This window comes from Ciconia boyciana, chromosome 8, assembly GCF_034638445.1.
Source record: "Ciconia boyciana chromosome 8, ASM3463844v1, whole genome shotgun sequence".
NCBI classification, from domain to species: Eukaryota; Metazoa; Chordata; class Aves; order Ciconiiformes; family Ciconiidae; genus Ciconia; species Ciconia boyciana.
Genome location: NC_132941.1, coordinates 2,303,091 through 2,331,032, shown reverse-complemented (window position 1 = coordinate 2,331,032; position 27,942 = coordinate 2,303,091). Strand labels below are relative to the sequence as shown.

The following is a 27,942-nucleotide window of genomic DNA, read 5'->3' as shown; positions in this document are numbered from 1 at the left end:
GGGCTGATCCTTGACATCGCTGAGCCGCTGTCTTCCTCCTCTTTGCTGCTTCTTTGTCTTGTCATATCAGGACTTTGTTTACCTGAATCATTCCCAAATTCATTTCTTTGTTATAAACCACTACAAACTGGCATCAGCTCAGCAATCTTGCTGTGTTCTGGCTTTGTTTTTACTTTATCTTGCAGGCTCTCATAGCCTACACGCTCTCACACTCGCAGGCGGTGATGACTACAGCTCATCGTATTTCCCTTAGTAAAACAGGCTTGTGGATCACAATATTTTCTTGTTCTTATCTTGCAAGTTCAGTATACGTGCTAGTTATGAAAGATGCACTAGAACACCTTCTGCAGTCAGAGTCTGCATCACCCGCTCGGTCTAAACATCGACACTATGAAAAGAAGAGCTCTTTACAACTCTTGCTATTTAATCCCACCGTGCAGTATAGAGACACTTTGAAGACATACTGTCCCACCAAAATAAATGGTACTGCTTTTGGAGAGAACCATCCAATACTGAATTTTTGGCCAAAGAAGCTTTGGTATTTTTAAAGGAAATCCTGTTAGGTAGTATGTAATAATAAATGTATCAAGTCAGTTGTACAGGGAGATCTGCTCAACACAGGCTGGTTAAAAGAAAGGTAAGAGGGAGGAACAATCCAGTAACCCAATGGAAATTTTGGTGCTTAGATTCTGCTAGTTTTAATGAAGCCTGGGTGTGCTGAGCTCTCAGATGGTTTGGGGAATACTTCAGCCTTCGAGATCAGACTGTGCTTCAGAACGGGACCAAGAAAGGGTAGAAGTTGTGTGTGCTATCGAGTTTGTCAGATTACTCTGCACGTGGCTGTGAGACACACACCTGCTTGGGTCATCCCTGAGGGCCGTGCACTCCAGAGATGCATCCTCCAGTGAAATGCATCCTCAGCTGTGGTGCATGCTAACAAAAGTATACACTAACTCACCTTGCACCAGCTTTTGGCTTTCATCAGGTTCCTCCAAGAAATGTTACAGCCTGCTAACCCATGAAAAAGTGGATAGTCTTCTGCAAAGTCAGAGACCTGAGCCAGCTTGTGGTATGATGCTGAGGGGACAGGAGCTAACGAAGGAAGGGAAGAGATGAGATAGGGCAGGACTGTGGGAATGGGAATGTGTTGGACAGGAGGAAGACCATCTCACCAAGGCAGTGCTAGTCCCATAGCTTGGCACAGCTGCCCTTAAGACTGCAGCCTAGATAATTGATAAGTGAGATGACTGGGTGCTCAAGACAGTTCTCGTGCTCTATCAAGTGTTTGCAGCTACAAATGAGCATTCAGTTAGCTAATAAAGGCATGGCAATTGACTGTGGTAATTGGAGTGCTGTATCTACACAAAAAGCTGCTTTTAATAGAGCACAGTGTTTGCTCATCTAATCTTGTGTCCCGTCTCAGCCATAGCAGTTATTTGTTGCTTTGGAGAAAATACTCCTTGAGGGTTGAGGCGGGACAGCAGAAAGAAATAAAGCTGCCCTGTTACTTAGCCACGTTCTTCCCAAGAACATGCTGACGATGTTGTTTTGTCCCAAGTCCCTTAACAGAGGGCCTGAGGAGAGATTTCACAATCATAAAAATGTAATTAGCCCCCAGGGCTTTGGGGAAATATAATTTCTTTTACCTTATCTTCTTATTGGGGGGAGAGGGGAGAAGGGGAGGTTATTATATCTGAAAATAAAACATATGGCTCTGTCATTTTTAGAAAGTCTTTTTAGATAAGATTGCAGAAGAGTCCATCTCTTCTGCCTTATAGACAGTAATCATGCCATGAGCAGTGGTAGATAGCAAGCACAACACGTTTTCCGCAGTGTGCAGTCTCTGCTAACAAAAATGAGTAGCTGTGTGCCATACTAGTGGTTGAGAGCTATGTAATGCTTTTAAGCTGTTTTTGTTTTAGATAACCACTGAAGCTATTCAGGATTTGGGGACTGCTCAAACAACAGTGCTTGGTGTCTGTCTCCTGCAAGAACTTTGTCGGCGGAAGGGCTCCATTAGCCTGGGTGGCGAGGGCTACTGCATCCAGAGAGCGAGTCAGGCGCGTGGGTGTACTGGCTTATCTTTTGTAAAGACTTTTACCAAGAACCCTGGGGTGATGGGAAGAAGTGCACTTTACCCTCCAGCTGACTGGGAAGTTTGTTGTAGGTATAAAGAGCTGCTTCTATCCTGGGAAATGTAGGGAGACACCCATAATTGCAAGTAATCCCAAAGTCATACCCACTTTGTGTTAGTCCCCCCATCTCGGCTGCTAACCTCAGCCCAAATCTGTCTGTGCTGCTGTGATGTCCATCTGCTGATGGTGACTGGGAACAGTAAGAACACTTGCCACAGTTGTGTCTCCTGCGGGATACTTGGAATAATCTGTCTGAGTCTTCTTTTTTCTCCTTTACCCTCACTTAGATGCAAGATACCTTTCCAAGTGGGCAAAGATGTTTTAAAGGGGAACAGAAAAGCAGTCCTGTTTCGTTCCTTGTTTCAGCCTACTCTCTTTTTGTTAAATTTAGTGAATATTTTCACACTTTTGATATATACTTTTTTAAAATTTTTCCAAACTGGTAAGTTTTGGAGTCACATAATTCAGCTCTTGGCCCCACTGAAATCAATACCAAGATTCCCACCTTCCACAGAAGATCAGTTCTAGACACTGGCGCCCTCCTTGTGAGTCTTCCACCTGGGAAGACCGATTCTGCTTTTCTGTCCTCAGAAGGAGGTTGGCATAAGAACACACTTGGAAAATGTGCCAGATGCTCAGCTGGCTGGTCACCCCGTCACAGTGAAGTCTGAAGAGAATGTGAGGCCCATAAATAACAGGCAAAATATGAATAAATACATACTATAAATACATACTATAAATAATAACTGTGGGCGTTGTGCATTTTTCAGGGCTGTAATATACTTGCAGGTTTTAGATGTTTTGTAACCTGTACCAGCAAGTCCCTCAGTGATGGCATAGACTCCTTATATACTTCATATGTAACAGTTATATGACATGTTTTCCTGCTCCCCTAAATCAAGTGCTTGCCAGTAATAGCTTGAATTAGTTGCATTTTGCCTTCGTCGTTGTTGTAGCAGCGTTTGCAAGAGGTGTGCATGTTACCAAGGTCTGCCAGAGAAGCTTTTGGGAAAACTCTCTTAGGGCAGCCAAGACTAGCGCAACCACTGTTTGAATAATTGTTTATGTGTTTTGGTTTGGTTTGGTTTGGTTTTTCTAGATTGGCTGCCAACACAAAGAACCAAGGGAAATAATTCCGAGTAAAATTTCAATTTTCTTTTTTTTTTCTTTCCTTGACAAATTAAAAACTAGAAATATTTCATTTCACCAGACCCCTGAAGTGTTTCATTTCAGTCGTTAAGAAAAGGGAAATGAAGGGTTAGACTTCAAAGAAAGTGCCTGGGGGCAGTTCCCATTTAGTGGCTCAGGGAGTGGAGCCCTCATTCAGGATGGAGGAGACCCTGCTCCAACTCCTTCCTCTGCTGGAGAGGATTTGAACACGCTTGTCTTGCTTCCCAGGAAGCAGGACAGGAAGGTTTGCTAGGAACAGGCTATTCTGGGGTGAGGATAGGATTAATTGAAAAATGAGTTGGAGGAGACATGGGCTAGATGTAAAAAGAAAAGTAAGCAATGCTGGAAAAACCTATTTTTTGCTTTCAAGCTGCACTTTGGAAAATGAAACTGGAAGCCCTGCTTGTCTGTAATGTTCGTAAACACTGTTTAAAGAAGAAGTACCTATATCAATTTTGGATGATTTTGTCACAATGGAAATTCATGTCTCTATTTTAAAAGTCTAGTTTTATTAGCACATATTTTAAGATGTAATACCTTCACATGCGCAGCATAAATTGTTGAGAGCTGTGCAAATGGCCTGTTTGTTAGGACACACATAAATGCTTAAGAAGTACCACTAAATTGATGTATTCTTATTTGCTGTAGCTCTTGTCTCTGCCTCCAAATTAACCTCTTTTCAGAAAATTAATAAATCCAGAGCAGGGCTGTTATATAAACCTAACCTTTTACAGTTTTCAGAGATAACTTCTCGGCCTGAAGACTGGGGCCGGAGTGCCTCCTTGCAGCACCGTCCCAGCGGGTTTTGGTGACTAGCACCTTTTGGGATCGTGTCAGGATACTGAGTTGGCTGGGCAGCCTATGCTTTGAGCCTCCTGCTGAAGTCTGCGGTCTTCGCATGAGGTTCCCCTGTGTAGTGTTTGATGGGATGTGGTCAGTACTACACAGGTATTAATGCCAGTCTAAATTGCTATCATCTTTATGTTCTGACTGCAGATCGTTAGATGGCCGGCTGCAAGTATCTCACCGGAAAGGTCTTCCCCATGTGATCTACTGCCGGCTGTGGCGGTGGCCAGACCTTCATAGCCACCATGAGTTGCGTGCCATGGAGATGTGCGAGTATGCCTTTAACATGAAGAAAGATGAAGTCTGTGTGAATCCTTATCATTACCAAAGAGTGGAAACCCCAGGTACTGCTGACCTTATGTGTGGGCACATCAGCTTCTCAATACCAGCATAAGAGATTTATAAGTGCATTTCAAAATTGAATAAAGCAGCAGGGATAGGGTTTTAAAACCAAAGTGTATCTATTATTGATGATAATCTCTTACTGTACGCAGTAGAATAATTTATGAATCTGCACTCAGGGGGGAAATATCATTCTAAATCAATAAAATCCCAGTCGAGCAGGTTGCATTTTTGCCAGGTTCCTAATGGGGCATTGTGTGCACGTAAACAACTCACATAGTAGATACACGTATGAACTACGGCAGTGTTCTATGCATCCCTAATTGTTGGTATTAAATTAAGGATAAACTTACTGTCAAGTTGAAGTGGATCTAAGAATAGCTCCCAACACAACTGAACTTCCTGTTCTGAAGTCTCCTCCTGCCTCTGAAAGAGACTTTCATCTAGAACTGCAGATAGTTCTGCTGCCTGTCAGTACAAATCTGCAGAACCAGTCTGGATGTTTATGCTAATCCTACCTTGCTGTTCCATTTTATGTGAAATTTATTCCTTTTGAATCATGTGGTATAACTTCTCTTAAATGGTTTTTCAAGAAGACCTGTTTCTTTGCCTTAGAAGGGGCAGACAGACTAGGTGTGTTCAGATAAGCACGTATCCCGTCCCCAGCTGAGATATGTTAAGAATAGCATCTTTAACTGCTGCTGTTATTTCAGAAGCAAGTATCAAATTGTGTCCCTTAATTAGTGACTTTGGTGTTGCATGTATTTAAGGGTGTTACTCCAAACTGGTTTCGCTTCATTTTCTAGGGTTTCAGTCATTTTATTTTAAAGCTGTTAACATTGCTGTTCTTTTTTTTTTTTTTTCCTTTCCATTTCTGCAGTGTTACCTCCAGTGCTGGTGCCTCGGCACACAGAGATCCCAGCTGAGTTCCCGCCGTTAGACGATTATAGTCATTCTATTCCAGAGAACACTAACTTCCCAGCAGGTATCGAGCCACAGAGCAACTACATTCCAGGTACTGTATATCTTCCATACAGCGAGCGGAGGGAAAAGGGTCATATTGCACAGTGAATCGTGTCTATGTATGCCAAGCTGGATGACTGGAAAGTCTTTCTTTCCATCGTTACTGTGAAGCTAAGGAGTGGGAACCTATACAAAAATAGATGAAAGCTGTAAATGTAGACACACAACAGTGCTGTTTATAGTTTTGTTTTGTTTTCTTTAAACTTACCTTTTCCCTTCAGTAGTACATACTCAGTTTATTGTGAAATCTAAAGCTGAATGTTCCCTTAGCAAGTTTAGATTTGAATTAAATTCAGCCATTTTGAGTAAAACTCTCTAAATTTCTGATGGAATTGAGCTCTTCTATTTATGTATGTCTTTTACAAGCAATTCACACCTTATTTGCATGGACAAGCCATGCAGCTGCACACCAGGAGAGGAAAAATATGTGGACAGAAAACTGTCTACATGGCTTAAAGTTTTATGGGACTGAAAATCCAGATTTTTTTGTTTCCCCCTCCTCTGTTATTCACAAATACGCTACGACTACCATCCTGGTTGTGCCAGCTCCTCCTTTCAGCAGCTTGAGGAAGAAAAGTAGTAAAAAAAAAATTTAGCTCCTTGTGAATAACAAAAGTAAATGTTTTTGGTGTCTAAAATCCAGACTTTGCAATGACAGTATGATCATTTTATGCTTCCAGAGACACCTCCTCCAGGCTATTTGAGTGAGGATGGAGAAACTAGTGACCACCAGATGAACCCCAGCATGGATGCAGGTAAGTCATCTTTTGCCATTTGCTGCAGCTTTCTAGGTCATATCAGAGACTCTTTTAAAGTTTTTCTTTGGGGCACTGAAGATCAGATGGTGGTTTGAGGTATTTTATCCCTGTAGGAGTGCAAACGTAGCCTGACATCTCATGTAAAGCACAGGGCTGTATGTTTTAGAGCTGCTGGTGAAAGGTACAGCATGTTCCTGTTCTCTGTAACATCCATTATTAGACAATGCTAAGCAGGAACCTGAAACAGTGGAGACACATCTAAGGATGATAATTTGCATCCATGCATCTGTATGCACTTGAAAATTTTGCATGTAGCTGGCACTTTTCTGCAGAGGCATTTTCCTGGTCGTTTGGTTGTTTACACACTGAAATGTCCAGTTGAACTTTATTTGAAATGACCGCTAGGAGATTTGTTTGTAAATGGGTTTATCATTTAGTGGATATATCCCAAAGAAAGTTGAAAGTCTAGCTTCTCTCTCATTGCCAAGAAAACAAGTAAGCAGGTTTAGAATGAGCATTAGTGTTAGTGTTCATGCTAACCTGTATCAACACTTTAAAATTAAACATGAAGGTCTCATCTTTCTGGGAGTAGCTGTTTCAGGCATCTTGTTGATCTGAGTGGTGTCACTGCTTGTGAGTAAGAACCACTGAAGCAGACTCCGAATTTGTAAAACTTTTGCTTGAAACACAAAAGCACGTCCTTGGTTAAGAACGGCTGTTGCTTTACAAGAGGGATATGCAAACACACGGGACTTACGTAAAGATAGACGTGCAGAACCTAATTCATGTAAATACTGCACACAAATATCTTGGTTTCTGTGCATGTCTTCACCCCTAGAGCATACGTGGGATTCTAAAAGAGGGATGACTGATTTGCAGTCTTTCACCGCAGTTATACAGATGGAGGAAGGCAGTGTGGGTTTGTTTGTCTACATCAATCGTAAGCCTATTGACACAAACCATTTTAGTGCATACAGTTATTGGTAATGTGGTTGATATGTGGAATGTATGTATGGCTCTTTGGGAAAGTGGACTGGAATAGGATTGGTCTGGAAGATGCTATAAACTCTCAATTTATGTTCAAATACTATATCCTTTCCTTCAGATGTCATGGACTTCCCTCTTCATAGAAAAAAACACATTTTAAAGAAACCAGCTGAACTCAGTGTGAGAAGAAAAGAAAAAATGGGCTGTACCACCTATCTGCATCCATGTGGCATCCAGAGAGTGTAGAAATTGCTCTGGACATCCAAGTGCAGATATTTGAAATATATACACAGAATTTTTGGACCAAATTGAAATGATTGGGGATAAAATTCTGACAGTTGTTTGATTGAATCTGTATAGCTTGATCCGATATTCCATTGTCCCAAACCCAGTAAGATTTGTTGATACAAAGTGGTATGGTTTTGACTCTTACAAGCGAGTATGTTCTGTGCCTAGCAATGTAAAACCAAGCTCTCAAATGCCCAGCTAACTGGGTTTGACTGTAGCTGTCATGATGGTACCTGGAGTTTTGATAACTGCAAGTGAAAGTAAAACAGACAGCTGCATGCTCAGGTTTTAGAATTAAAGGTTAAGCGAATGCATTATGAAGATGCCTAGCGGTATTGCAGATGTAGCAAGTTGATATCGTAAGTAATAGCATTTGGAAGCTCATGTAAAGAGTAATCAACATCAGAGAAGCTGCTGGTGTCACAAAACGAGACTTAAGTGAGAAGCAGGTTATCCCTCCGACAAGCCTGGGCAGCACCGAAGATTTTGTACAAGCATTTTTCCTTGTGTGGATGCCATACTAATAATAATAATATCTTGATTTTCAGGTTCTCCAAACTTATCACCAAACCCTATGTCTCCAGCACACAATAATCTGGGTAAGCATGCGATCTTGAGAACTGTGTGTAATTACAGTCAAGCTAGTGACATTTTAATGATGATATTATTTCTTGAGGTTGTGCACTTTTGATGAGGTTGCGAGCACTGTTGATGTTCCTTTCCGCTAATCCTCTTTACCATGATAACAGTGGTTCATAGTAACTCTCTATGAAATAAAGAAATCTGAACTTACATCAGAGAATTAAATAAAAAACCAAGAAACGTTGGCAGACAAATACCAGAAAGGATGAGTGAAGGACCGCAGCAAAAATACACTTGTTTGATTACGTGAGTTTGCAAGGAATATGTCCATCTGTTTTGATGGTGGGTTTGTGCTCTTGTATTTTTAAGGACACAGGTTGAGATTAAATTTTCTCTCCTGGAAAGGTACTTTGTAAATGTGTAGTGCCTACTGGCCTCTTTTACAATGTACCAGAGTGCCATGCAATTTTTTTGTGTTTATTAACTTGGTGTTAAGTCCACTATAGGGCAAATGCTGCTATCCACATATTGTGAACAGGGGGCTGAGGTTCAGAGCAACGGATTTGCCTGCACTGCTTCATCGGCTCAGGCAATCATCCGCTTGGTTGAAGGGCAGCAAATCCTCATGTAAACCCAGCTCAGGAGCAAACCCGTGTCCCTAGCAGAGCAAGTGTGCAGTTACACAGCACAGATAGGCATGGCCTCGAGGGCTTGGGTGACAGTGGCTGGGGACTTCTAACAAAACTATGAGTGCTGGGACGGTGTCAGACCACCTGAGAGGCACCCCTAGACCACAGAGGGATAAAGCAGCCCAGAGCCCTCATGTCCTGGTGCCCTAAACTACTGGAACAACTGATGGCCCAGGTGTGTAAGTTGTTATAGTATGAAACTGAGCATGGTCTGAGCAGAGCAAAGTGGAGGAGGTTGGTGTGTGGTTGGAGAGTCCAAATAAATGGAGAGAGAGCAGGAATGCTAGCGTATGGAGAGGTGCAGATGTCGCGGACAACCTTGCTTGAGCATCAGAGGTGTTTGTGGGGTCTTATGCTCAAACGGAGGAATGTTGTAGGTGAGATGCACAAACCACAGATGCACTGTGGGATTTTTCTGACTGACCAGCCAGTTGGTTTTCTTCAAGCAAACTCCAGTTATGCTGCAATCTTGAGTTATCGTTCCCCCGCCTAACTCCATCCTGGGCACCAGGAAGATAGTCCAGCCCTAAGTGCTATACTAGCCCACTGATGGCACTGATTCACTCCATAACCTGTAGACAGCGAAAAGGAGGAAAGCGGAATAAGGAGGAATAGCAGCTGAACAGGGCCTTTACCTTTGAGATACTATTAGAGGTTTTGTGGCTCTCTCTGAACCTCTGTTATCTTCTCAGATGGCTCTGCCCTTTATTTTCATACCTACAGACATGAAAGGTCTGATCTTCATCAGTTTGAGCTCTTACCCTATTTGAAATTGCTCTCAACGGCCTGTCATAAAAAGCACTCATAGCTCTGGCGAGCTGCAGGATCAGTTCTCTAAATGTTCGTTAAGCCAGCAGACAGAGGCCACTTGAGATTACTCTTGAATAACCATAGCCGTAAAGTTTACATATGCTTTTAATCCTGGCACAGGGTACTTTGACACTGCTCCAAAATTTGTTAGTCATTGGCTGACTTGTGGCTATCTTGGGGCTGTTGAAGGGGGGATTTCTTTTCTCTTCTTCCCCCCCCCCCCTTTCTTTTTTTTTCCCAAAGCATGGAATGTATTGCCACGGTGCCACTAAATTTTTATTTGCTTTAACTGTTAAAGCCTAAGAAGAGAATACATGGCTGACTTATTTTTATTTCCTTTTTTCTTTTTTTATTTGAATCCATTATGCTCCAGTGTGCTGCCTAGGAGTTGATGAGGATTTCTAGCATTTTTTTTTCCAACCTAAAAATAAAAAGCCAATTACATGTAACAAAACCAACCTGGCAAGTTGACTGTGGCATCTGCCTTACATAAGGAAGAAAGGAGTTTCTAGGAAAGAGGCCCCAACGCATATCCTTTCTAACAAGGACACTGGCTATTAAGACATGCTGCTCAGCTGAGGGGCCTGTCAGATGTCTAATGTGCTGTCTGGTGGCAAAAACTAAGTAGGAGCAGGTGAAGCTGGTTAACCACAAGGAATCCCTTTGCAGTCTAAGGAGCAGACATCAGAAAAGCATTTTAACTTCCCAACATTAAAAGATACCTTTAAGTTTTGCAAACCAAATATTTATTGCCCTTAGGCAAGAGCTTCCACAAATTAAGAACTTCTTGTCCCTTTTAAAAATTTGATTGTAAATTTTTGCATGTGAGGAAACTACAAAATAATAAGTGAAACGGCATGTAGCTGAGCAACTCTTAAAACTGTCAGATGACAAAATTGTCATCATCTGTACCTTGTAGATGGCATATCTGAAGTAAGGAGCTGCTTATAGCAGTGTAGGTGAAAACGCCAGCAGCCCATCAGACCTTCAGCCGGATGGTCTCTGTACCAGAAAGGGGTTGCACAGGCTGTGAGAGCAGAAATTCTCAGCTTTGCAGGTTCTCTCTCCAGTTAGACAAAAGTTAGTTGGTGTCTGGTGACCTGCAGTGTTCCTGCTTCTGCTGTGCTATAGAATTCTGTGGATAAGCAGAATGCTCCAGTGTCAAGGGCTGTACTTTGATCTGCAGAAGTTTAATCGGGCTTTCTCTGTGTGTTTGTTAAGAAAATTGCATAGAAATTTAAAAAGCACAACAGTGCACAATGAGGAAAATTATCAGCAAGCTCTCAGCAGCAGAGTGCAGTTGGTTTTTGCAGTTTTTCCATTAAGAAAATAATGTCACAGTATTGGTGTCCGTTTATTTACCTGAAGCTTTTAAGACAGTTTACTTTGTGTAAGCTGAACTCTGGACTTAAATCCCATGGCCATATTCCAGAGAATTACAAAGGCAATAAACTAGTGTGAGGCAAACCAACTAGGACAATAGAAGCTAGGTTTGTTTGAGGTGCGATGTACATGTTTCAGCATAAAGCCGTAAGACTGTAATACGGGGTTGAAGGAACTTAGGGAGTTTCATCTTTCCATTCACGGGCACAAAAGTGTTGCAAGGTAACATATTGGGATTTTTTTTTCCTCCTTTCAGCTTGTGCGTTTGATTTGGTAGCATTCTAGTTTTGGTCCAAACTTTCAGTTGTCAAATTTGCAGTTGTCAAACATAAGCTTTAAATGGAAGTTATAGATATCCAATGATCTCTTCTGTATTACTGAAATATGAACTGGAGAAAATACAGAAAACAACCAAAATGAGAGGAGAGTTGCCAGCATTATGTGGACATTCGGAATGAAGTCAGGGAGTTTACGCTGGCCAAGGGCCAGGCCTGAGGTTGCATGCGTATTGTTATTTTGGAGTGAGGCAGTCCCTTGGTGTACAGGAAATCCATTGCCAGTGTTTGCTCCGCAAAAGACTTGACGCAAAAGCTGTAAGTGAAATAAGCACATACCCTGTGGTCAAACCCTTCAGTAACGTAAGCCTCTGTTACTCTCTGTGTTGAAACACTATTTCCCAAAGCAGGGAAAAAACAGCTTTTCTCAAAGTACACAGGGGAAGGGAGTGTGCACACCTATTTATCTTTTCATTTCTGAGGAGGCAGTTAGAATTAATGTGGCTGCAACTAATACAGTTGGATAACATATATCAGTAACTTCTGATGTACGTTGTGTATCAAATGCATTAACGGAAACTAGGATAACAACGGCTCTTACGCTTAAAGCCCACATTGTAGAGTGTGCAAAGCAGCCAGCAGATTTTTTTTTTTCCCCTGCAGCCGAACGGATAGTACTTTCATCTCGTAGGGAAGATGCAATATGGGTAGCATCCCAATACTCAGTGGACACTTGTGAAAGCAAAGCTGTAGTGAGTCGAGGTTGAAATTGTACGGAGACGATTCAGGCAGGATTTGCTTGGTTTTAATGCATCATGTTTTAGTTGATTGTGTACCCCCTCAGGATTCTTTGGCTTCAGCAGAGCTACATTCTCTTACTTTTCCCCAAATGGTAAATCCATAAATTGAAAACTAATATTCAGGACGGCTCTAACACAAGAGGAAACTTGCCCATCCCATGACAGCTTAAGCCGAAGCCTAAGACCACAAATCACAGGAGAAAGCAGCATCATTAAAAGCTTGGTTGCATTTTTTAGAGACAAGTTTTTCTTCAAAATAGGATTTGTTGGTTTGTGTCTTTCCTCAAGTTGCAAATAAACTGGGAATAAAATTTCCGTCCATCCTTCAGCAGGGAATCCACAGTTCCCTTGAGTCGCAACCAAGCGGAGGTGGTTTCTGAAGGAAAGGACCACGAAACCATAGAGAGCAATACAGGCTTCACTGTTTTTGTAACTTGAATAGTACCAATCTGAGGACATGACTTTAAGGATCAACAAAAGCTGACTTTATTTTTCTGGAGCTGAGCAGCCTTTCAATTAGAAAGTCACTTGCTGTGGAATAAGAGCACAGTCATGTGGAACACAATCTGTTTTCTTAAGTGGGTGGAAACGCCTTAAGAGACTCTGATTAGTGCTGGTATTTGCTGTACCTCAATACAAACTGCACTGGAGTCACGTGAAGCCCAGAGTCAGTCACGATGTGCACAGATTACTGCTGCAGGCCACAACTGTTAATTGATGAAATGAGGCTGGTATTGGAGAAATATTTCCAATATTTCCACAGTTTCCAGTGGGACAACCAAACATGTCATGCAAGGGAAAAAGGCAGAGACAGTAAGCTTGTGTGACTCCTGGATGTGTTCAATATCATCTGTGCATGTCAGGAGAGGGGCTTGCTTTAAGCTATGAAATTGTTTAAAATGTGACGAAAAGGCAGGTGTGCTTACCAGCTCTCTTAAACTGATGTAGGGACCCCTGTTCTGTTGAGCTGCCTTCTCTTAGCTTTGGCTTTGAGCATTATGTCCTTCTCCGTAAGAGGAAGATAGGCTTTTTCTTTTGTGGGTGTAATGTGTGGAGGAGAGCAGGAACATCATCAGGGTTTGCTTGGGATAGAGCATTTTTCTTTCAGATGATATAATTAAGGAAAGAGAGAGACTGGGAAAGAAGCTGGGAATGGGTATAAGCTCCAAAATTCACGGACTTCGAAGATCTGCTAAGGATTACCGAGTTCCCCAGATGCACTTCTATTCAATTCCTTATTTGCTGTCAGCAAAGCTTGTAACAAAGGAGAAACCAAAGGTTTTTTTCTGATTATTAGCTACTTTGGGAACTCATACACCACACTAATGGAGAGGAAACCAGCATGTCTTTTGGCTGAAGCCAGGCTGCTTCAACCTGTTTCTAAAAGTTACGGAGTAACAGCAGGTACCAGATGAGAAATGACTCTCAAACCTCTGTAGAGACACTCTCTTCAGTGTGAGAGGAGGCGGGATGGTAAAAACCTGTCCTTGATTTTTTTGGAGCTGATCTCTTAAGCCCCAGATTCACCTAAGCCTTGCAGGAGCAACAGATGGGAAAGCCTACGGAAAAAGCTGGCTTTTGCTGCTTGATGTTAACTCTTTGGCCAGATAGGAAGTTGCTCTGTTCTGGTTTTAAGCTCCATTTGAATGGGGATGAAGTGATAAATTGAGGGGACGACTAGAGGGAATTCTTCTCTTGCTTTTATTTCTTGCTTTGAATGTGGAGAATAGAGCACTTATCAATTAGCTTAGTCTGCTTTCCGCTTCCTCTGCTCAGCAGATTCTTGGCTTACAGCAGGGCTGGGCACCATCTAGTGCAGTATTTCCAAGAATATTTGACTTGAGCCTTCCTCTGCTGAAATCTCATTGGCTTCAGTGGGAGCAGTTAAATCATTCGATGCCATTTGAACATCCCACCTTTCATGCGTATGAAGCATTGTCTTCCTCGGGCTGCCTCAGCCTCCGTCTGCTCGTGAACTTCGGTCCTTTCGCTGCGGTCCACAGGCTGAGTCAAACCATAATCCCAATAAAAGAGATGTGTCATCATCTATTGGGGATTTTCTTTTGAAAATTTGAGATCAAACGGACTGGAAGAAAGGATCTAATTTTTAAATTACTTTGATGCCAGTATTACATACAATCTGGTGCATATTGCAGACAGCTCTACTGGTTTTGTCAGTGCCAGAGAGATTGTTACAGAGTCAGTAAGAACGAAAGCTGGACTTGCTGGCTACTTGGTGTAAGTGCACAGCATTAGGGTTCTGGAGTCTTGTGTTATTGGAAGCAGGTTTGTGGGGTGCTCTTTCTAAGGTTTTCTGTTTCTTCCTTTTCTCTCCTTTTCTCTTTTTAGGGTACTGGCTACCTCAAAGTGATCCCACATTTCATAGTAAAGCTAAGTTTATTTTTAATATTTTCTCCAAGTATGAAGGTAGTTAAGTGACACCCCGCTTGCTAAGTGACTAATATCTTTGACTGTTTGTGATTGTTCCATGTGCCAGAAGCTTCAGGGGTGATGTAACTTTCTAGCTGCGGTCCATTAAAATCTGTCAAGTAATTAAAGTTTGATGGTTAAAGTGAGCCCAAGGAATGAAGCAGAACAGTATTTCAAAACAGGCGCTTTTTTTCATCCCCCCTCACCCCTCCTGAGGGCCTGTGATTCATTTTGCTTTTTATTTTGTGCAGATCTGCAGCCTGTTACCTACTGCGAGCCAGCTTTCTGGTGCTCGATATCCTACTATGAACTCAACCAGCGAGTGGGAGAGACTTTCCACGCCTCTCAGCCCTCTATGACTGTGGATGGTTTCACTGACCCATCTAATTCTGAACGCTTCTGCCTTGGTTTACTGTCTAACGTGAACAGAAATGCGGCAGTGGAACTCACGAGACGACACATTGGTAATTTCTATTTCCTTGTTTTAGTCAGTGTCTTTCAAGGTGGAAGGTGGAGACCTGCATGTAAAGCTTTTTATTTACCTAACCGGCATGCAGCTTGGTCAGTTTTAGAACACTGCAATGTTTCAATACCCATGGTGTTTTAGCAGGCTAATCTTCCATAAAGGAACACTAATTGTATTTTTTCATAAAAGTATAATTAAAAAATGCACTGAGGAACACTAAAATTGTTGCATGTAATAGAGAGAGACAGAATTTAAACTTTTACATGCACTCTTCTGAACTACATTTGGATGGATGTTAGTGATAATCTTGCATATTCCTGTTCCTTCCTGCACTATTTGATTTTCTAACTGACTGTTCTTTTATAAATGGAAACTTCGTTCCTTGATTTTCATCTCAATTTCTACTTTTCTCGCTTATACTGCAAGGTAACATTCAATTTTGTTTTCAGTTAAACTTGCGCTAAATAGAATATCCCAGATTTATACAATTTTAATAAAAGGCAAAATTGCTTATGCTTTGCTTTGTTTTCTGCTGACTTCTATCAAAAATGAACCTGCTTTTTGTCCTGATTTTGCTCCCCTTTATACCCTTTCCTGTATGAAGTAAACTTCATAGTAAACTTCATACAGGAGGATCTTTCCTTACCTGTTTCTAATATGATTTCCAGCACCAAAAAACCCTCAACCCTAAACAACCCACCAAGATTCAGAAATCAGTCTTTAAATTCAGCAGGCTCCTTATGCTCTATGGAAGAATGAAAACAAGATATTCAACTAGGAATGTAAGACCACAGCAAATGTTTATTTGAGCAACAAAGATGTATTCCTGAAATTTGTTTCTTTATTAACTGAGATTTTAATAATTTGTGTAAACCCCTATGGGAGATGTATGTTTGTCCTGGTATACAATGTAATCTCACGCAAAAGGCAATAATTTGAAAATGTTGTAGACTTTAATTCCAAATCACTAAGTAAATAAACAAACAGTTGTATCCAGCTGTGATGACTTTCAGAAAGGGTTGAAAACCATATGTTAACTGATAGAAGATTCATATGGAAAATATCAGACATGTATGTTTGGAGTAAGCAGGCTGTGAGGTGGTAAATTTATGCAGTCCAGGCTGTGATTGACAATGGGGCCGGAGAGTGCAATTCTGACTTTATAAATTGGTCCTCCTGCCTTCCTCAGCTTAACTCACTCACGGAGCAAATTTATTGCTCCGTGACGGGATTACCCAGTGTCTCAAAAGAGGTGGTTTTCATTTTCCATCATTCATAGTTTAGCTGCTTTTTGAGAGCTGTCTCATGCAGAGGTTGTCTACATCTCTACCAGCTCTTCTTGCAGCTTTTGCAGATGGTTGTTCTAAGCTAAACTAAATCTGTGCCTCGTGTTTCCTAGGAAGAGGAGTAAGACTCTACTACATTGGCGGCGAGGTGTTTGCCGAGTGCCTTAGTGACAGTGCCATTTTTGTCCAGTCTCCCAACTGCAACCAACGCTACGGCTGGCACCCAGCAACAGTTTGCAAGATTCCACCAGGTAAGGAAGCACGCCTTATCTGTGATCCTCCACAGGCTTCACCTTTTGCAAACGGGGACTTGCTATGGAAAGCGAGCTCTTTGTCCAGGTAGGCATGGATTTGCTGACCTCTGTTCTTGACAATAATCAGAAACTTGAACCCTATTATAAGCAACTTGACAACTTGAGCAGGGCATTTTTTATAGCATATAGGATGAAGGTACTGATAAAGGAGGCTACTACCTATGCTCCAACAATTGTCTGCACTACATTCATACCAGTAGGAAGAAACGGTACTTCAGCATCTAAGCAGAACTAAGAGCAGAATCTGCCGCTTGTTCCGTGCAGTGTTTTATCAGTCCATTATTGTATTGTAGTTATCTGATAGTCATGTTTATAATTTTGTTTGTACCTTGAAGTAAAAGAATATAACATAAGACATTTTTCTTAATTTAGATTCACCCATAATAGATTTAAATTGTTACTTTTTTCTGTTCTGTAATAAAACTTCCCGCCCCTCCTTTGTGAATTAGTTTTATTCTAGGGAAATTGCATTTGCAGGCACCTTGCTGTTCCGGTTACAGCAAACGTGTGTCTAAAGTATGCTGAAAGATTACAAGAGAATTTATTGCATCTATCTAGGAAGAAAATACTTTTTTGTTAGATACATGCAAAAGAGCTAGGATGAGAGAATGCCATTCCAACGGGAATTTAGCTATTTAGCTAGGCTTACAAAAGCTAATTTTTTTACAGTTAAAGTATGTATATATTTAAAAACCGAGCTTTTTTGTTTAGAAATATCTGAATAAAGATTGTCTGTTGTTTGAGAAGAGGTCCATACACTGCAAGCTCTGGCCCATCTTAATGGGTTTCCTTTCTCAGATGCTTAGGAAGCAGCTGCCAGTGTTGCAAACATGACTTAATTCTCCAGCCACATCACAGGAGTCCACCCCGGCTGGAGTCAACATCTGAGGACATAAACAACCCACATTTCCGCTGTAGATTCATCTAAGGCATATTTTTTGGACTCCAGCTCTCCCCACTTTTGCCACAGTCTTTGGCCGCCTTCTCAGACTCATCTTCAAGTCTTTGCTGGGTTCGAAGCAGTTTCTTCATTCCCTTGTTGACAAGATCAAGTCGTACCCACTCCTCCCAGGCACAGTTGTGGAGAGACCTGTTCCCATCCAGTCCTGAAGTCTGAACAGCTTGGCAGTCTGATCCCGACCAAGATTTTTGCTTTCCTTGCCATAGCTCTTTCTCTGTGCTCAGCCTGGCCCTGATGCTCTCACCCTTCTTATCTTCCCCTCCCTTAGACTGCAATATGCCTGACACAGCTTCCCTTCAAACTCTCTGCAAGATACATGGCTCTTGGGCTGTGCTCTTTTATGGTCACAAAAATGGGCAGTTGTTTCTGCAGCTGCTGAGCTGTTGCACGCAGTTACGCTTTGCCCTGTGCAGTTCGACCCAAAACAGATGACAGCGTGAGTCCAGCCCAAGAGAGTAGGCTCAGAAGTGATTTTAGAAAAATACAATTCATCACAGTCCAAATGGTTGTTTTTCAGACTTGGCTCCTATGTAATCCCAAATGAACATTAATTGCGTGCCAAGTTCCAGAGTTTAACTTGTTTCTGGTTATCTGGGAAAAAGCAAGCATAGCAACACGTTCTTAAGAGTTGTGTGTGTATTTATTGATTTATTTATTTGAACTATGAAGGATGTTGTTATATTTCACCTTTATCACCTAAAAAGAGTTGAATAAGTTGTTCCTGGTCTTGTAGCTGGGACTAAACATTGGGGAAAAACTCCAGTTTTAAAGGAAAATTCTTTTGAATAGGTTGTTCCCAGTCTTTTAGCTGGGACTAAACACTGGGGAAAAAACTCCAGTTTTAAAGGAAAATTCTTTGGCGCATGGTAGTTACATTTAAGAGATGATTACGGCAGAAGCAGCTCTGCTACCAGCCTTTTTAACCCTGATAACTGGTTTCTGGCTTGCCAGAGCGGTTTCACTTCAGAATTTCTCCATTACTTCTGCTGACGGACACCATGTAAATCCAACACCAGTGAGTTCCTGGTTTTAGGCTGTGCATGCCTTTCTTTCAGGCCCTATAGCAATTGCTGTTGTTAAGTGTTCTGGTCATGGTTAGGCTTTAAATTACAATATGAGGGAAATGATTGTAAATGAGACAGGAGGAGGTTCCACATGAGGATCCCAAGTCTGGTCTCGTAGATCGCAGTATGTGAGCACTAGCATCCATCGTTCTCTGTCCTTTAACATGGTTTTCTTCCTTTTCAGTGTATGAGCTGTGGAAATGTGGCAAACTTGATTCCTTTTCTGAAATGCTGTGTTTAAACAATCTGTGTGTAGTATCACGTGGTCTGAGGACATAGGAAAGCAGCACTGAGTTTCTTTCCATCCTCAGAAAGAAATGGATTTCTTAATCTAGTTAAGCTAATGCCTTGTTCTTGTCATGTTCTTTTTTCACAGGATGTAACTTGAAGATTTTTAACAACCAGGAATTTGCCGCTCTCTTGGCTCAGTCTGTAAATCAGGGCTTCGAAGCTGTGTATCAGCTGACCAGAATGTGCACAATTCGAATGAGCTTTGTCAAGGGATGGGGAGCAGAATACAGGTCAGGCCTTTTGAATAAACTTTGTGGTATGCTTGTGTTTGCTATTGCCACTCCTGTATTTCACAGCTTAGGAGCGTGTTCTCACAAAGCTTCTTTACTCCGTTTTTAAGATGGGGGGAATTAGCACAGTGTCTCTTCAGTAATGCAGATAGGCTGTAGTTGTTGAGAACGTGTTGATCTCGTCTCTTGTTTTTCCTGTCCTATTTGTGTAAAACATACATCATGTGATATACATGGAATCATAGAATAATCATAGAATCACTAAGGTTGGAAAAGACCTCCAGGATCATCTAGTCCAACTGTTATCCCAACACCTCCATGCCTACTAAACCATGTCCTGAAGTGCCACATCTACAAGTTTCTTGAACTCCTCCAGGGATGGTGACTCCACCACCTCTCTGGGCAGCCTGTTCCAATGCTCGACAACCCTTTCAGGAAAGAAATTGTTCCTAATATCCAGTCTAAGCCTCCCCTGGTGCCACTTGAGGCCATTTCCTCTGGTCTTATCGCTTGCTACCTGGGAGAAGAGACCAACCCCCACCTCTCTACACCCTCCTTTCAGGCAGTTGTAGAGAGGGATGAGGTCTCCCCTCAGCCTCCTTTTCTCCAGGCTAAACAACCCCAGGTCCCTCAGCCGCTCCTCACAAGACTTGTTCATGGAAGACCATGTGCATTTGGTCACAGCGTTGTACAAACCAAAGGCTTTACCTGAAGCACAGCAGAGAAATCCAGATGGCCTGTGTAGGAACTATTACAGGTTTTTTCTTAAAATTAGATGTCTATTTGATAGTTTGAGCATCTTATGACTACGCTGTTACAAGGATAGGATCAGTGTGAGTGCTTCCTAATAGATATGGGTAGGGTTTGATGCTTCTTTTATCGGGGACTAATGGGATTAAAATAAAAGCACACTGGCTTGAAAATTTACATTTGGAAGAACTGTTAGAGTTGCTGCAAAATTGTAGTTAAATCTCCTCATCCTTTCCTTAGTGGTTGTCATAGGGCAGTTGCTTAAATGTGACCAGAGGCGGTGGGAGAAACAGGGTTACTATTTTTCCCAGTGAATACTGAAGATAAAAAAGGAGATGCAGTAGGGTCTGGTGTTTGGAATCGACGATATGGTTATTCTGACAACATGGGGACAGTGGAGAGAGCGTGAGGGACGTAGTACTCCATCGCTCGTGTTGCTGTCACTCCACTGCATTACCAAGCAAACGTCCCTACGTAGCAAAGGGAGTGAAATCAGTGTTTAATAGTACAAGCAGGGGAGACGAAATTCGTCGGAAAATGAATGTCGTTTTATGAGAGAAAGCTGGCAAGGATTTAAGCCAAATGTGATTTTGAAATACTTACTTGACTGTGTACCCTTTAAATCTGCGGTCTTATTTGAAAACCTGGGGGCAGTCCCTGCCTCCCGGAGCAGCAAGGCTGTCTGCCGATGCTCCCCTTGCACAGCTGCCTGCAGCAGACAGGGGAGATGCCATGGTATCAGCTGGAGCCTGGGCCCTGCACGTTACTCTCCCACTTTCTTCATTTCTCCAGATGTTTGGAGTCCATTTTGTTTTGAAATTGTCCTGCACCCGGGCCAGAGCATTTCAGCCCTGGCTCACAGCCATGGCTCGTAATGAAATCCAGATGAGCGTGACTTACGGAAAGTCGACTATCTCATTAGAGTATTGTAGTCAGTGAAACCCTACGCTCGCGCTGACCGCGCCGAAGCTGCTCTCTTGCGCCTTCATTTCCTTGCCACAAAATACTACATCTGATTGCCTTTGTCAGAGCACGTTTATTTGTTGAACTGATTCATATATGAAAACGTAACTGTGGGAGCTGCATCCAGAGCACCGTTCCAGTGATTTCTGGTTCAGCTGCTTAGCCTTTTGAGCAGTCTAATTGGTGGGGTGTTTAGTGCTCTTGTGTGCCAGGGATTTGGTGGAGGGAAGGGAGGAGAAGCCAATTGCACGAGCAGCCTGCGATACAGAGGTTCTCCTCTGTCCACGAGAGCCCGGTGGAGCAAGCTGAAGGCATGGAGAGCTTTGAGGGTTTGCCTTTCTGAAAGGCTGGAGCCAATGCGTTGGTCATCTAGGTGGGAAGGCAGAATGAAGTTTGCTGTGATAGATTTGCAGAGGGCAGAAGTGCGGCAGCCCCACAAGTAGCGGGTTTCTGTACAGTATTGCCGGGACAGTTGTTGGATTCAAGCTCAGTGTTAGGCTGGTTTCAGGCAGCAAATGCTCTGTGTTAAGTTAAGGGAGATCAGTTTTTCCTGGGACCTGAGAGGTTTGTATGCTTCACTGAAGCTGACAGAGTGGGACGTGCTCTGCTCTCCCTGTCCTGCAGTCCTCCTGCCCAAACAGTTCACGAGACACCATTTAATGCAAAACACTTACATTAAGTCCCTGTATAGGACAAGCCCTGCCCATACGCCCACTCCTGGGGCATCGCCTGGCCTGCCAGCTCCGGTCAGCCGCGCCTGAGCGGGGAGTAGGTGGGGTGCCTTCAGGGAGCTACTTCCATTTTCAGTTCAAAGGATGAGAGAGAGAGATTCATCAACAGAATGGGTTACAGCCCTTGGCCAAAGCCTCGCAGAGCCGTACCCTGGAGCCCGCTCCTCTACCCTGCCGCGAAGGGGCAGGGATGGTGGTGGGAGCGCAGGGCAGCCCCACGGAGCAGAGGGTCCCCTTTTCAGCAGCGGTTTCTCCCTGGGCCCCACAGACTTTGGCTTCTCCATCCCACAAACGGATTCCAAGGACAGCTTCTGTGGGAAATGAGGGTGTAAAACAAGGCTGTTTCCAGGCTATTTCTCTCTCTTCGTAATCCTCCTCCTCCACCGCAGCTGTCCCTGACTCTGCCTGGAATAAGACTTAGGCCACCCCTCGGCCGAGGAGGGAGAGCCCCTTGCCCTGTGCCTTGCCTTCCCTTCCCTTCCTTTCCTCCCCATCTCTTCCTGCTTTACCATCTGGAGACACTCCATGGGGCCTGGCCTCAGGGAGAATAACAGAGAGGCGGACACGAGAGGGGGAAGGTGCTTTGTGGCAGGGGAAAGTAAAAGCGTGGTGTGCGCTGACCCAGCAAGGCATCCCCCTCTGCTCTGGCCGCAGCTGCTGACTCTTGAGGGATTTTAAAACACGTGATTTAAAACCGTGTTTCTGCTTTTCTGGTAAGTTTTTTGCAGCTTTTTACACTGCAGCGTTTCAGCTTCTTTGGAGGCAGCTGATCGAATGCAAATCTGTGGGAGTGCCCCGTGCACAGCACGTGTAGTGGAGGGTTCACACCTCCAGCGCGTCCTCCCAGGCTGGGCAAAAAGGATGCTCGGCGGCAGCTCTGGCCGCACGAGGGAGAGGGCTCCGCGGGGTGCGGGAGGGAGGCTGAATGGCTGAGTGGTGATCTCTCTCCGTCACTTCCACTTTCCGCTAAAACCTAAAGATACGGTAGAAAGAGACTATCCTTGTCTTATACATAGAGAAATGTATAAGAAACATATCTGGTAAACTGCTTACGTTGCTGTCTAATTAGGAGAGGCAAGGTCTGCAAAATAAAACTGAAGAATTTTGCTTAGATAATCACCTTCCTCTCTCTTCAGGGAATCGGATGCTGCCTGTTTTCAGGAATGTGAGTAGTAAATAGGTTATACGGTGAGCTGCTCCTTTGGGATCGTAAGAAATGTAAAGGGAAAAGGTAGGGGTTTTAAAAGAAGTTGGCAGCATAGGCCGAAAGCGTGTTATAGAGGAGAGAGACATTCCTTTGGCCCCACATGCAAGACTATTGTCTAAGCAGGAAAGAATGCTTCAGTAGCTGTAAAACCTTTTCACATTTGTAAAGTTTTGTAAGTCACATTTATGTTCTTTTTTTTTCTTCTCCCCCCCCCCAACCCCTTCTTTCTTGTAGGCGGCAGACTGTGACCAGTACTCCCTGCTGGATTGAACTGCATCTTAATGGTCCTTTGCAGTGGCTAGACAAGGTCCTTACACAAATGGGCTCCCCGAGTATTCGTTGTTCCAGTGTCTCCTAAGGAAACATCTCCTGGGGGTGGGTGGGGGGAGCAAAGACTCTGGAAAATGGAATTGGCTTAACCCTTAGCAAAATGTGTAGTGCATAGTAAACAAATTCCCAGTTATCAAAGTGATGAGCAAAAAAATCTGCTTAACAAAAAAAAAAAAGGTGGGTTTTCTTTGTTTTGTTTTTTAAACTAAATACCCATTTAAGCCACTTCCACTGAAACTGTTAGCACTTTGGTTACAATGCTATGGGCCACTGCAGTTAATATTTGAAGCTGCAGTTTATCATGATAAAAAACTGGACTTTGTTTCAGCGGAGAGAAGCCAGTGCTCTGCCTCCAGCCGTGTCGTGCCTGTCTGGCCGCTCGCTCCGTGCTGTTGTGAGCACGCAGGAGCCACTGATGGCTTGGAGGAAACCTTCCATTTGCCTCACGCAACTCCAGGCTCGTGCCATGCAACATCTCTGCAAAGCCAGATCCCGTGGGACTTTGGGATGACTCTTGCTCATGCATTCCTGTCTCCATCCACCTGATCCACACCTGTCCCCTCTGGGATTGCAGCAGTAGGGGGAAAAGGAAGCATTTAAAGCATACACAAGAACTAATTCCCCCAGTGATGTTCCCAAAAGGAATGAATTTCCCACGCTGGACTCCTAACAAGGAGGCAGAGTCTTGCTTCGTGCCTGAGGGATGCAGCTGATACCCTGATGGGCTCAGACTGGATTGACAGGAAGCAAAAGGCCAAACTTAAGGCTCCTTCCGATATTGCTGCAGCGACTTTCGACTTGAGCTGCTCACAGACAGACGTTTGTCACGTGAGGAGCTCTGGCTGGATGAGTTAAGCCTTCGTTATTGTGCAGTCTGTTTGCATTAACTAAAGAAAGTTTGTATTCTGTTTTCTCAGTATGTTGAATGGTATCTGCCACTTCTGAAGTCTTAGGGGCTTAGTGAATTCAGTGTCCAGGTCTGCTCTAGTGATGGAAGTGAACAGGCCCTTGCTGCCATTTTCAGAATATGCAATTTAATAGGTTATCCCATGCTGTCACATGTGACTGCGCATGAACCAGGACATCTCAGACACAAACCCCTTCTGTTTAAAACTTATTTCAGCTGATTAAAATGCTCTGAGATGTGGTTTTGCCTGGAGAAATTGGGAGAGTGTGTATTTACTTGTATTATAAAATGTTCATTTTAAACATACATGCTCCAGACTGTTTAATATTTTTTTTTCCCTGCAGCAACTGTCATTCATGGCAAACAACTTCCACAACTGGAAAAAACCCTTAGCACTTGTTTTTATGGTTCAAATTTGCCAAATAAGTCTCATAACTTTGTCAGTGCTGTCCAATTACCTGTTTCTTTATATCTGCGTTGAATATCATATGCATTTGTGCCAAAATATTAGAAGGGGGAAGGGAGAAAGTGATGAGAAAGTGAAAATCAGTTTCCTATGGAAATCTTTTTTTCTTTTTTCTTTTTTTTTGTTCGTATACGAAAGACAAACACGAGCTAGATCCAGCTCTGGGAAGGACAGACTCATATGGACTTTGCAATGGTTTGCGTTAAGGCTTTAGTCCTGCAAACTTTTGTGCTCCCAGATGCGAACGCGAGCGGCCCCACTGAGTTCAGTGGAAGTTTTCCTGCGTGCCGGGTTGAGGTTTGCAGCTTCAGAGCGCCCTGGTCCCATAATGGGGCACTGACTTGTAATAGCATTTCAGACACTGACCAGGAGTTTCCATGTACCTGCCTGTCTGTAGGGAGGCTTTTCCGATGTGCTCGTTCCTTTGAGACCGCTCTGTTTGTCAGCCCCACCACCTGGTTTGCAACTAAAACACCGCTTTTGGACCCGAGGCATCGGCAGGACAGGGTACGAGGCGCCCCTTGTTCGGCGGACACAGGAGCAGATGATCCGAGAGGCTCATTGCTGGTGTTTGCTTTACCAGGCAAATGCAAGGATGCTTGTGAGGAGAGTTTTCTTCCAGAAACAAGAAATGACATTTTGTATATGAAATTTAAATTCTGAGGAAGACTTTCAGTGGTGGTTGTGCTCCTGAACGACACAGGCACTTTTGAATATCCTCTTGCAGAATTTTGACTGGAGCTTTCACTGTGCAACACAGTTTGTATCATAGCGCTGGAGGTTTCCTGGGGTTTTAATTTTTTTTTTCTTTTTAGTTTTTGCTATGTGTCTGATTTTAGTTAAATCGCCAATTGCATGGACTTGTGCAATAAGAGCATCTGTATAATATAGTATTTTCTAGCCACTTAAAAAGTAGGTCTGTCTGTCGTTGTGGATTGATTTGGCATATACTTTCAGATCCAGGTTTCTCACATAGTTGCAAACAAAAATTTACCCTGACTCTTGTGGAAGTATTTGACTTGCTGTTTTAGTGAGAGAGGGGGAAAAAATCTGCGATGTAAAGCATCCCCAGGTTTCCTCCCTGAGTGTCTTTAAGTCACATTTGCTTATTTTAGTGAACAAACTGTTTTCGTTGTCCACATAATCGTGGAGGAAGTTGGACTCTGTGGTGCCTTGTGCGTTAGCAACAAAAATGACATCTTAAATTCCTGAGTCAGAGGGTTCATTACGCGTGATGGTGCGTGCAGGAGCCCGGCCTGACCCAGAGGCTACAAGCTGGAATAAAGCCTAACTTTAATCTGAGGTTTGCACACAGAATCGCCTCCTCAGCCAAACGCAGAATTGGACCTGGATTTCCGCTATCAACCACATTTATGTCTTCTACTTGATAAAGGATAATGAATTGTTAACCGTGATTAATAATGCCTTTTGAAAACCAGGATTCAGATGATGCGTAAAAACTTTGGTTGATCTCACCTCATCATCCCTTAAGTAAAATGACTTCAAATGGAAAATGTAAGCTGGTCTAGCAGTACAGTTAGATAAAATTGAGAAGATTATCTCCACTGAAGTATTAATTTCCTCTCCTCCCCTTTGCTTGCCTTCTCACTAATTCATAAAAGCTTTATGGTTTCTCAAGTTACCTTATAAAGTCAAATGGAAAGTCCTGCAGCATGCAACAAATGAAAAGATGAAGGTTGGGGAAGGGGTGTGATCCAAGGGACGTTACGGCCAAGTTTCCTTTTATGTTGCACAGTTGCAGTGGATTGTACGGAGGAAAGCCAGTTCCCCCGCCAGATCTGAAACGTGCTTAATCGTGCCGTTCGTGTGGACACTAACGAAAGGGAAGAGGTAGCATCCGCCTCTAGATTATCGTAGGCAGCGGTGCCCCAGAGGTGCACGTGGCTTCTTCTTGGTTTCACTTTTTTCTGAAACTTTATTAAAGTAGCTTTGATATGTAGCACAAATGTATGCAATCAACCATGCCCTAGCTTAGATTACATATCTGTACTGGAATATCTTCTCATTTAATGGTAGTCTTGGCTAGTTTTACCAGGATTTCATACATTTTTGTTACTAGTAGAGAGTCACTAGCAGGAACTTTGACTCTTTTTAATTGGTGTAGCCATACACAAGGGCCTGGCTGCTGGCAGATGATATTGACGGCCTTGTGGTTTTAAATGACTGTGGTGATTTTTTTTTTTTTATTATTATTAATGTATTGAACTGAATTGCAGTTTGTATTTCGTGTTAAGCTTGTCTTAGAAGTAATCCAGTGCTGTCCATTTGATTTAATCGCCAGGAATCAGCATGCGTATGTACCAAGATGGCGAAATCTAATCGTAACAAATTTCCCCAAAGCTCTGGCTACCCACATACGCCATGCAAAGGCTGGGGGTAACCTTGGAGAAAGAGTTAAACAAATTAGTTTCCTCTCCCCTTAAGGATCAGCATAGTTTGAACCATGCAGAGGACTCCTTTGGACTCCATCTCAAGCAGCAAGTATCGACATCTGTGCCTTGTGCTACTTACTAACTGGAAAAGCACAAGGAGCAAGAAGAACACAGCTCAGTGAAGGACTTCAGCCATATCACAAAACAGCTGGGAGCTTTCCTAGTTCTCTAAGGTACTGGATAGGTAGGAGGAATGGAATTTCACAAATAAGCTGGTAAGCTAGAATGAGAAATAATTAGTCACTATATAGTAGCTGATCGAGCGGTATGGTTAAGAAATTCAGTATATGTTTTTTATTATGTACATGCTTTTGTATTTATGTTGTCTTTCTTGAATATTCAGATGAATCAAATATTTAATTTTTAACAGAAAGGGCAATTAAGGACTCAGAGTATTAAATCTTTCATATGTTCCTTTCTGACGATTGCTAGAAATTAGGCAGTTAGCGAGGTGAGAACAAGAGACTCGCCTCAGAACTGACCAACAAACCCTGGCAAACACAAGGGAACAAGGCCGCCTCCAGTAGGAGCCTTTGCCCGAGTTGCTGTTTCGTCTTTTAGCAACGAGCCCGGTTCCCAGATGGGCCCTCGAATTGTGCTTTGCAGATTTATGAGGCTTTAAAAAGAAAACAACGTATTACTCCATAAACGTTTTGGTTCATCTTAGGTTTCCTCCAGTACGCGGATACTAGAGGAGTCTGCACCAGTCTGTGCTGCTGAGATGCATCTAGTTCACTCTCCCAATGGAGGCAGCCTACTTTCTTCACTCTAGACTGAACTATTCCCCCTTCGGTAGATATGTATGAGCATGTTTGCGTTAGCGTTTAGATTTTCTTAACCCGAGATGGTATGTTAATGACCGGTGATGTCACCTACCTGCTTTAGCTTGTTAAGCATTATTCACCTATTTTGTTACTAAAGGCCTGTACTATGTATGCCCTCTTATTTCATACGTGAAACTGTAAGTTCTATTTTTGACATTTTAATAAACTTTGATTTGAAAAC

At 42.9% G+C, this 27,942-nt stretch overlaps 1 protein-coding gene across 3 annotated transcripts in view; it reads left to right on the top strand.

Annotated features, from left to right (window-relative positions):
* SMAD3 (SMAD family member 3) overlaps positions 1 to 27,941 on the top strand; it is an 80,812-nt gene extending 52,871 nt beyond the window's left edge. Inside the window, exons 2-10 of one of the 3 annotated variants that reach the window (XR_012043763.1) lie at positions 4,302 to 4,495; positions 5,374 to 5,508; positions 6,197 to 6,271; positions 8,098 to 8,148; positions 14,770 to 14,982; positions 16,384 to 16,521; positions 18,986 to 19,130; positions 23,016 to 25,999; positions 26,930 to 27,941. Coding sequence is in view for 1 of the 3 variants with exons in the window: in XM_072869866.1 (XP_072725967.1) it covers positions 4,302 to 4,495; positions 5,374 to 5,508; positions 6,197 to 6,271; positions 8,098 to 8,148; positions 14,770 to 14,982; positions 16,384 to 16,521; positions 18,986 to 19,130; positions 23,016 to 23,139 (1,075 nt within the window). In the remaining 2 variants the exon portion in view is untranslated. Of the gene's footprint in view, positions 1 to 4,301; positions 4,496 to 5,373; positions 5,509 to 6,196; positions 6,272 to 8,097; positions 8,149 to 14,769; positions 14,983 to 16,383; positions 16,522 to 18,985; positions 19,131 to 23,015 lie in introns of all 3 variants that reach the window. The other 2 variants (XR_012043764.1, XM_072869866.1) reach the window with 2 other exon arrangements.
* Position 27,942: the final 1 nt, after the last annotated feature.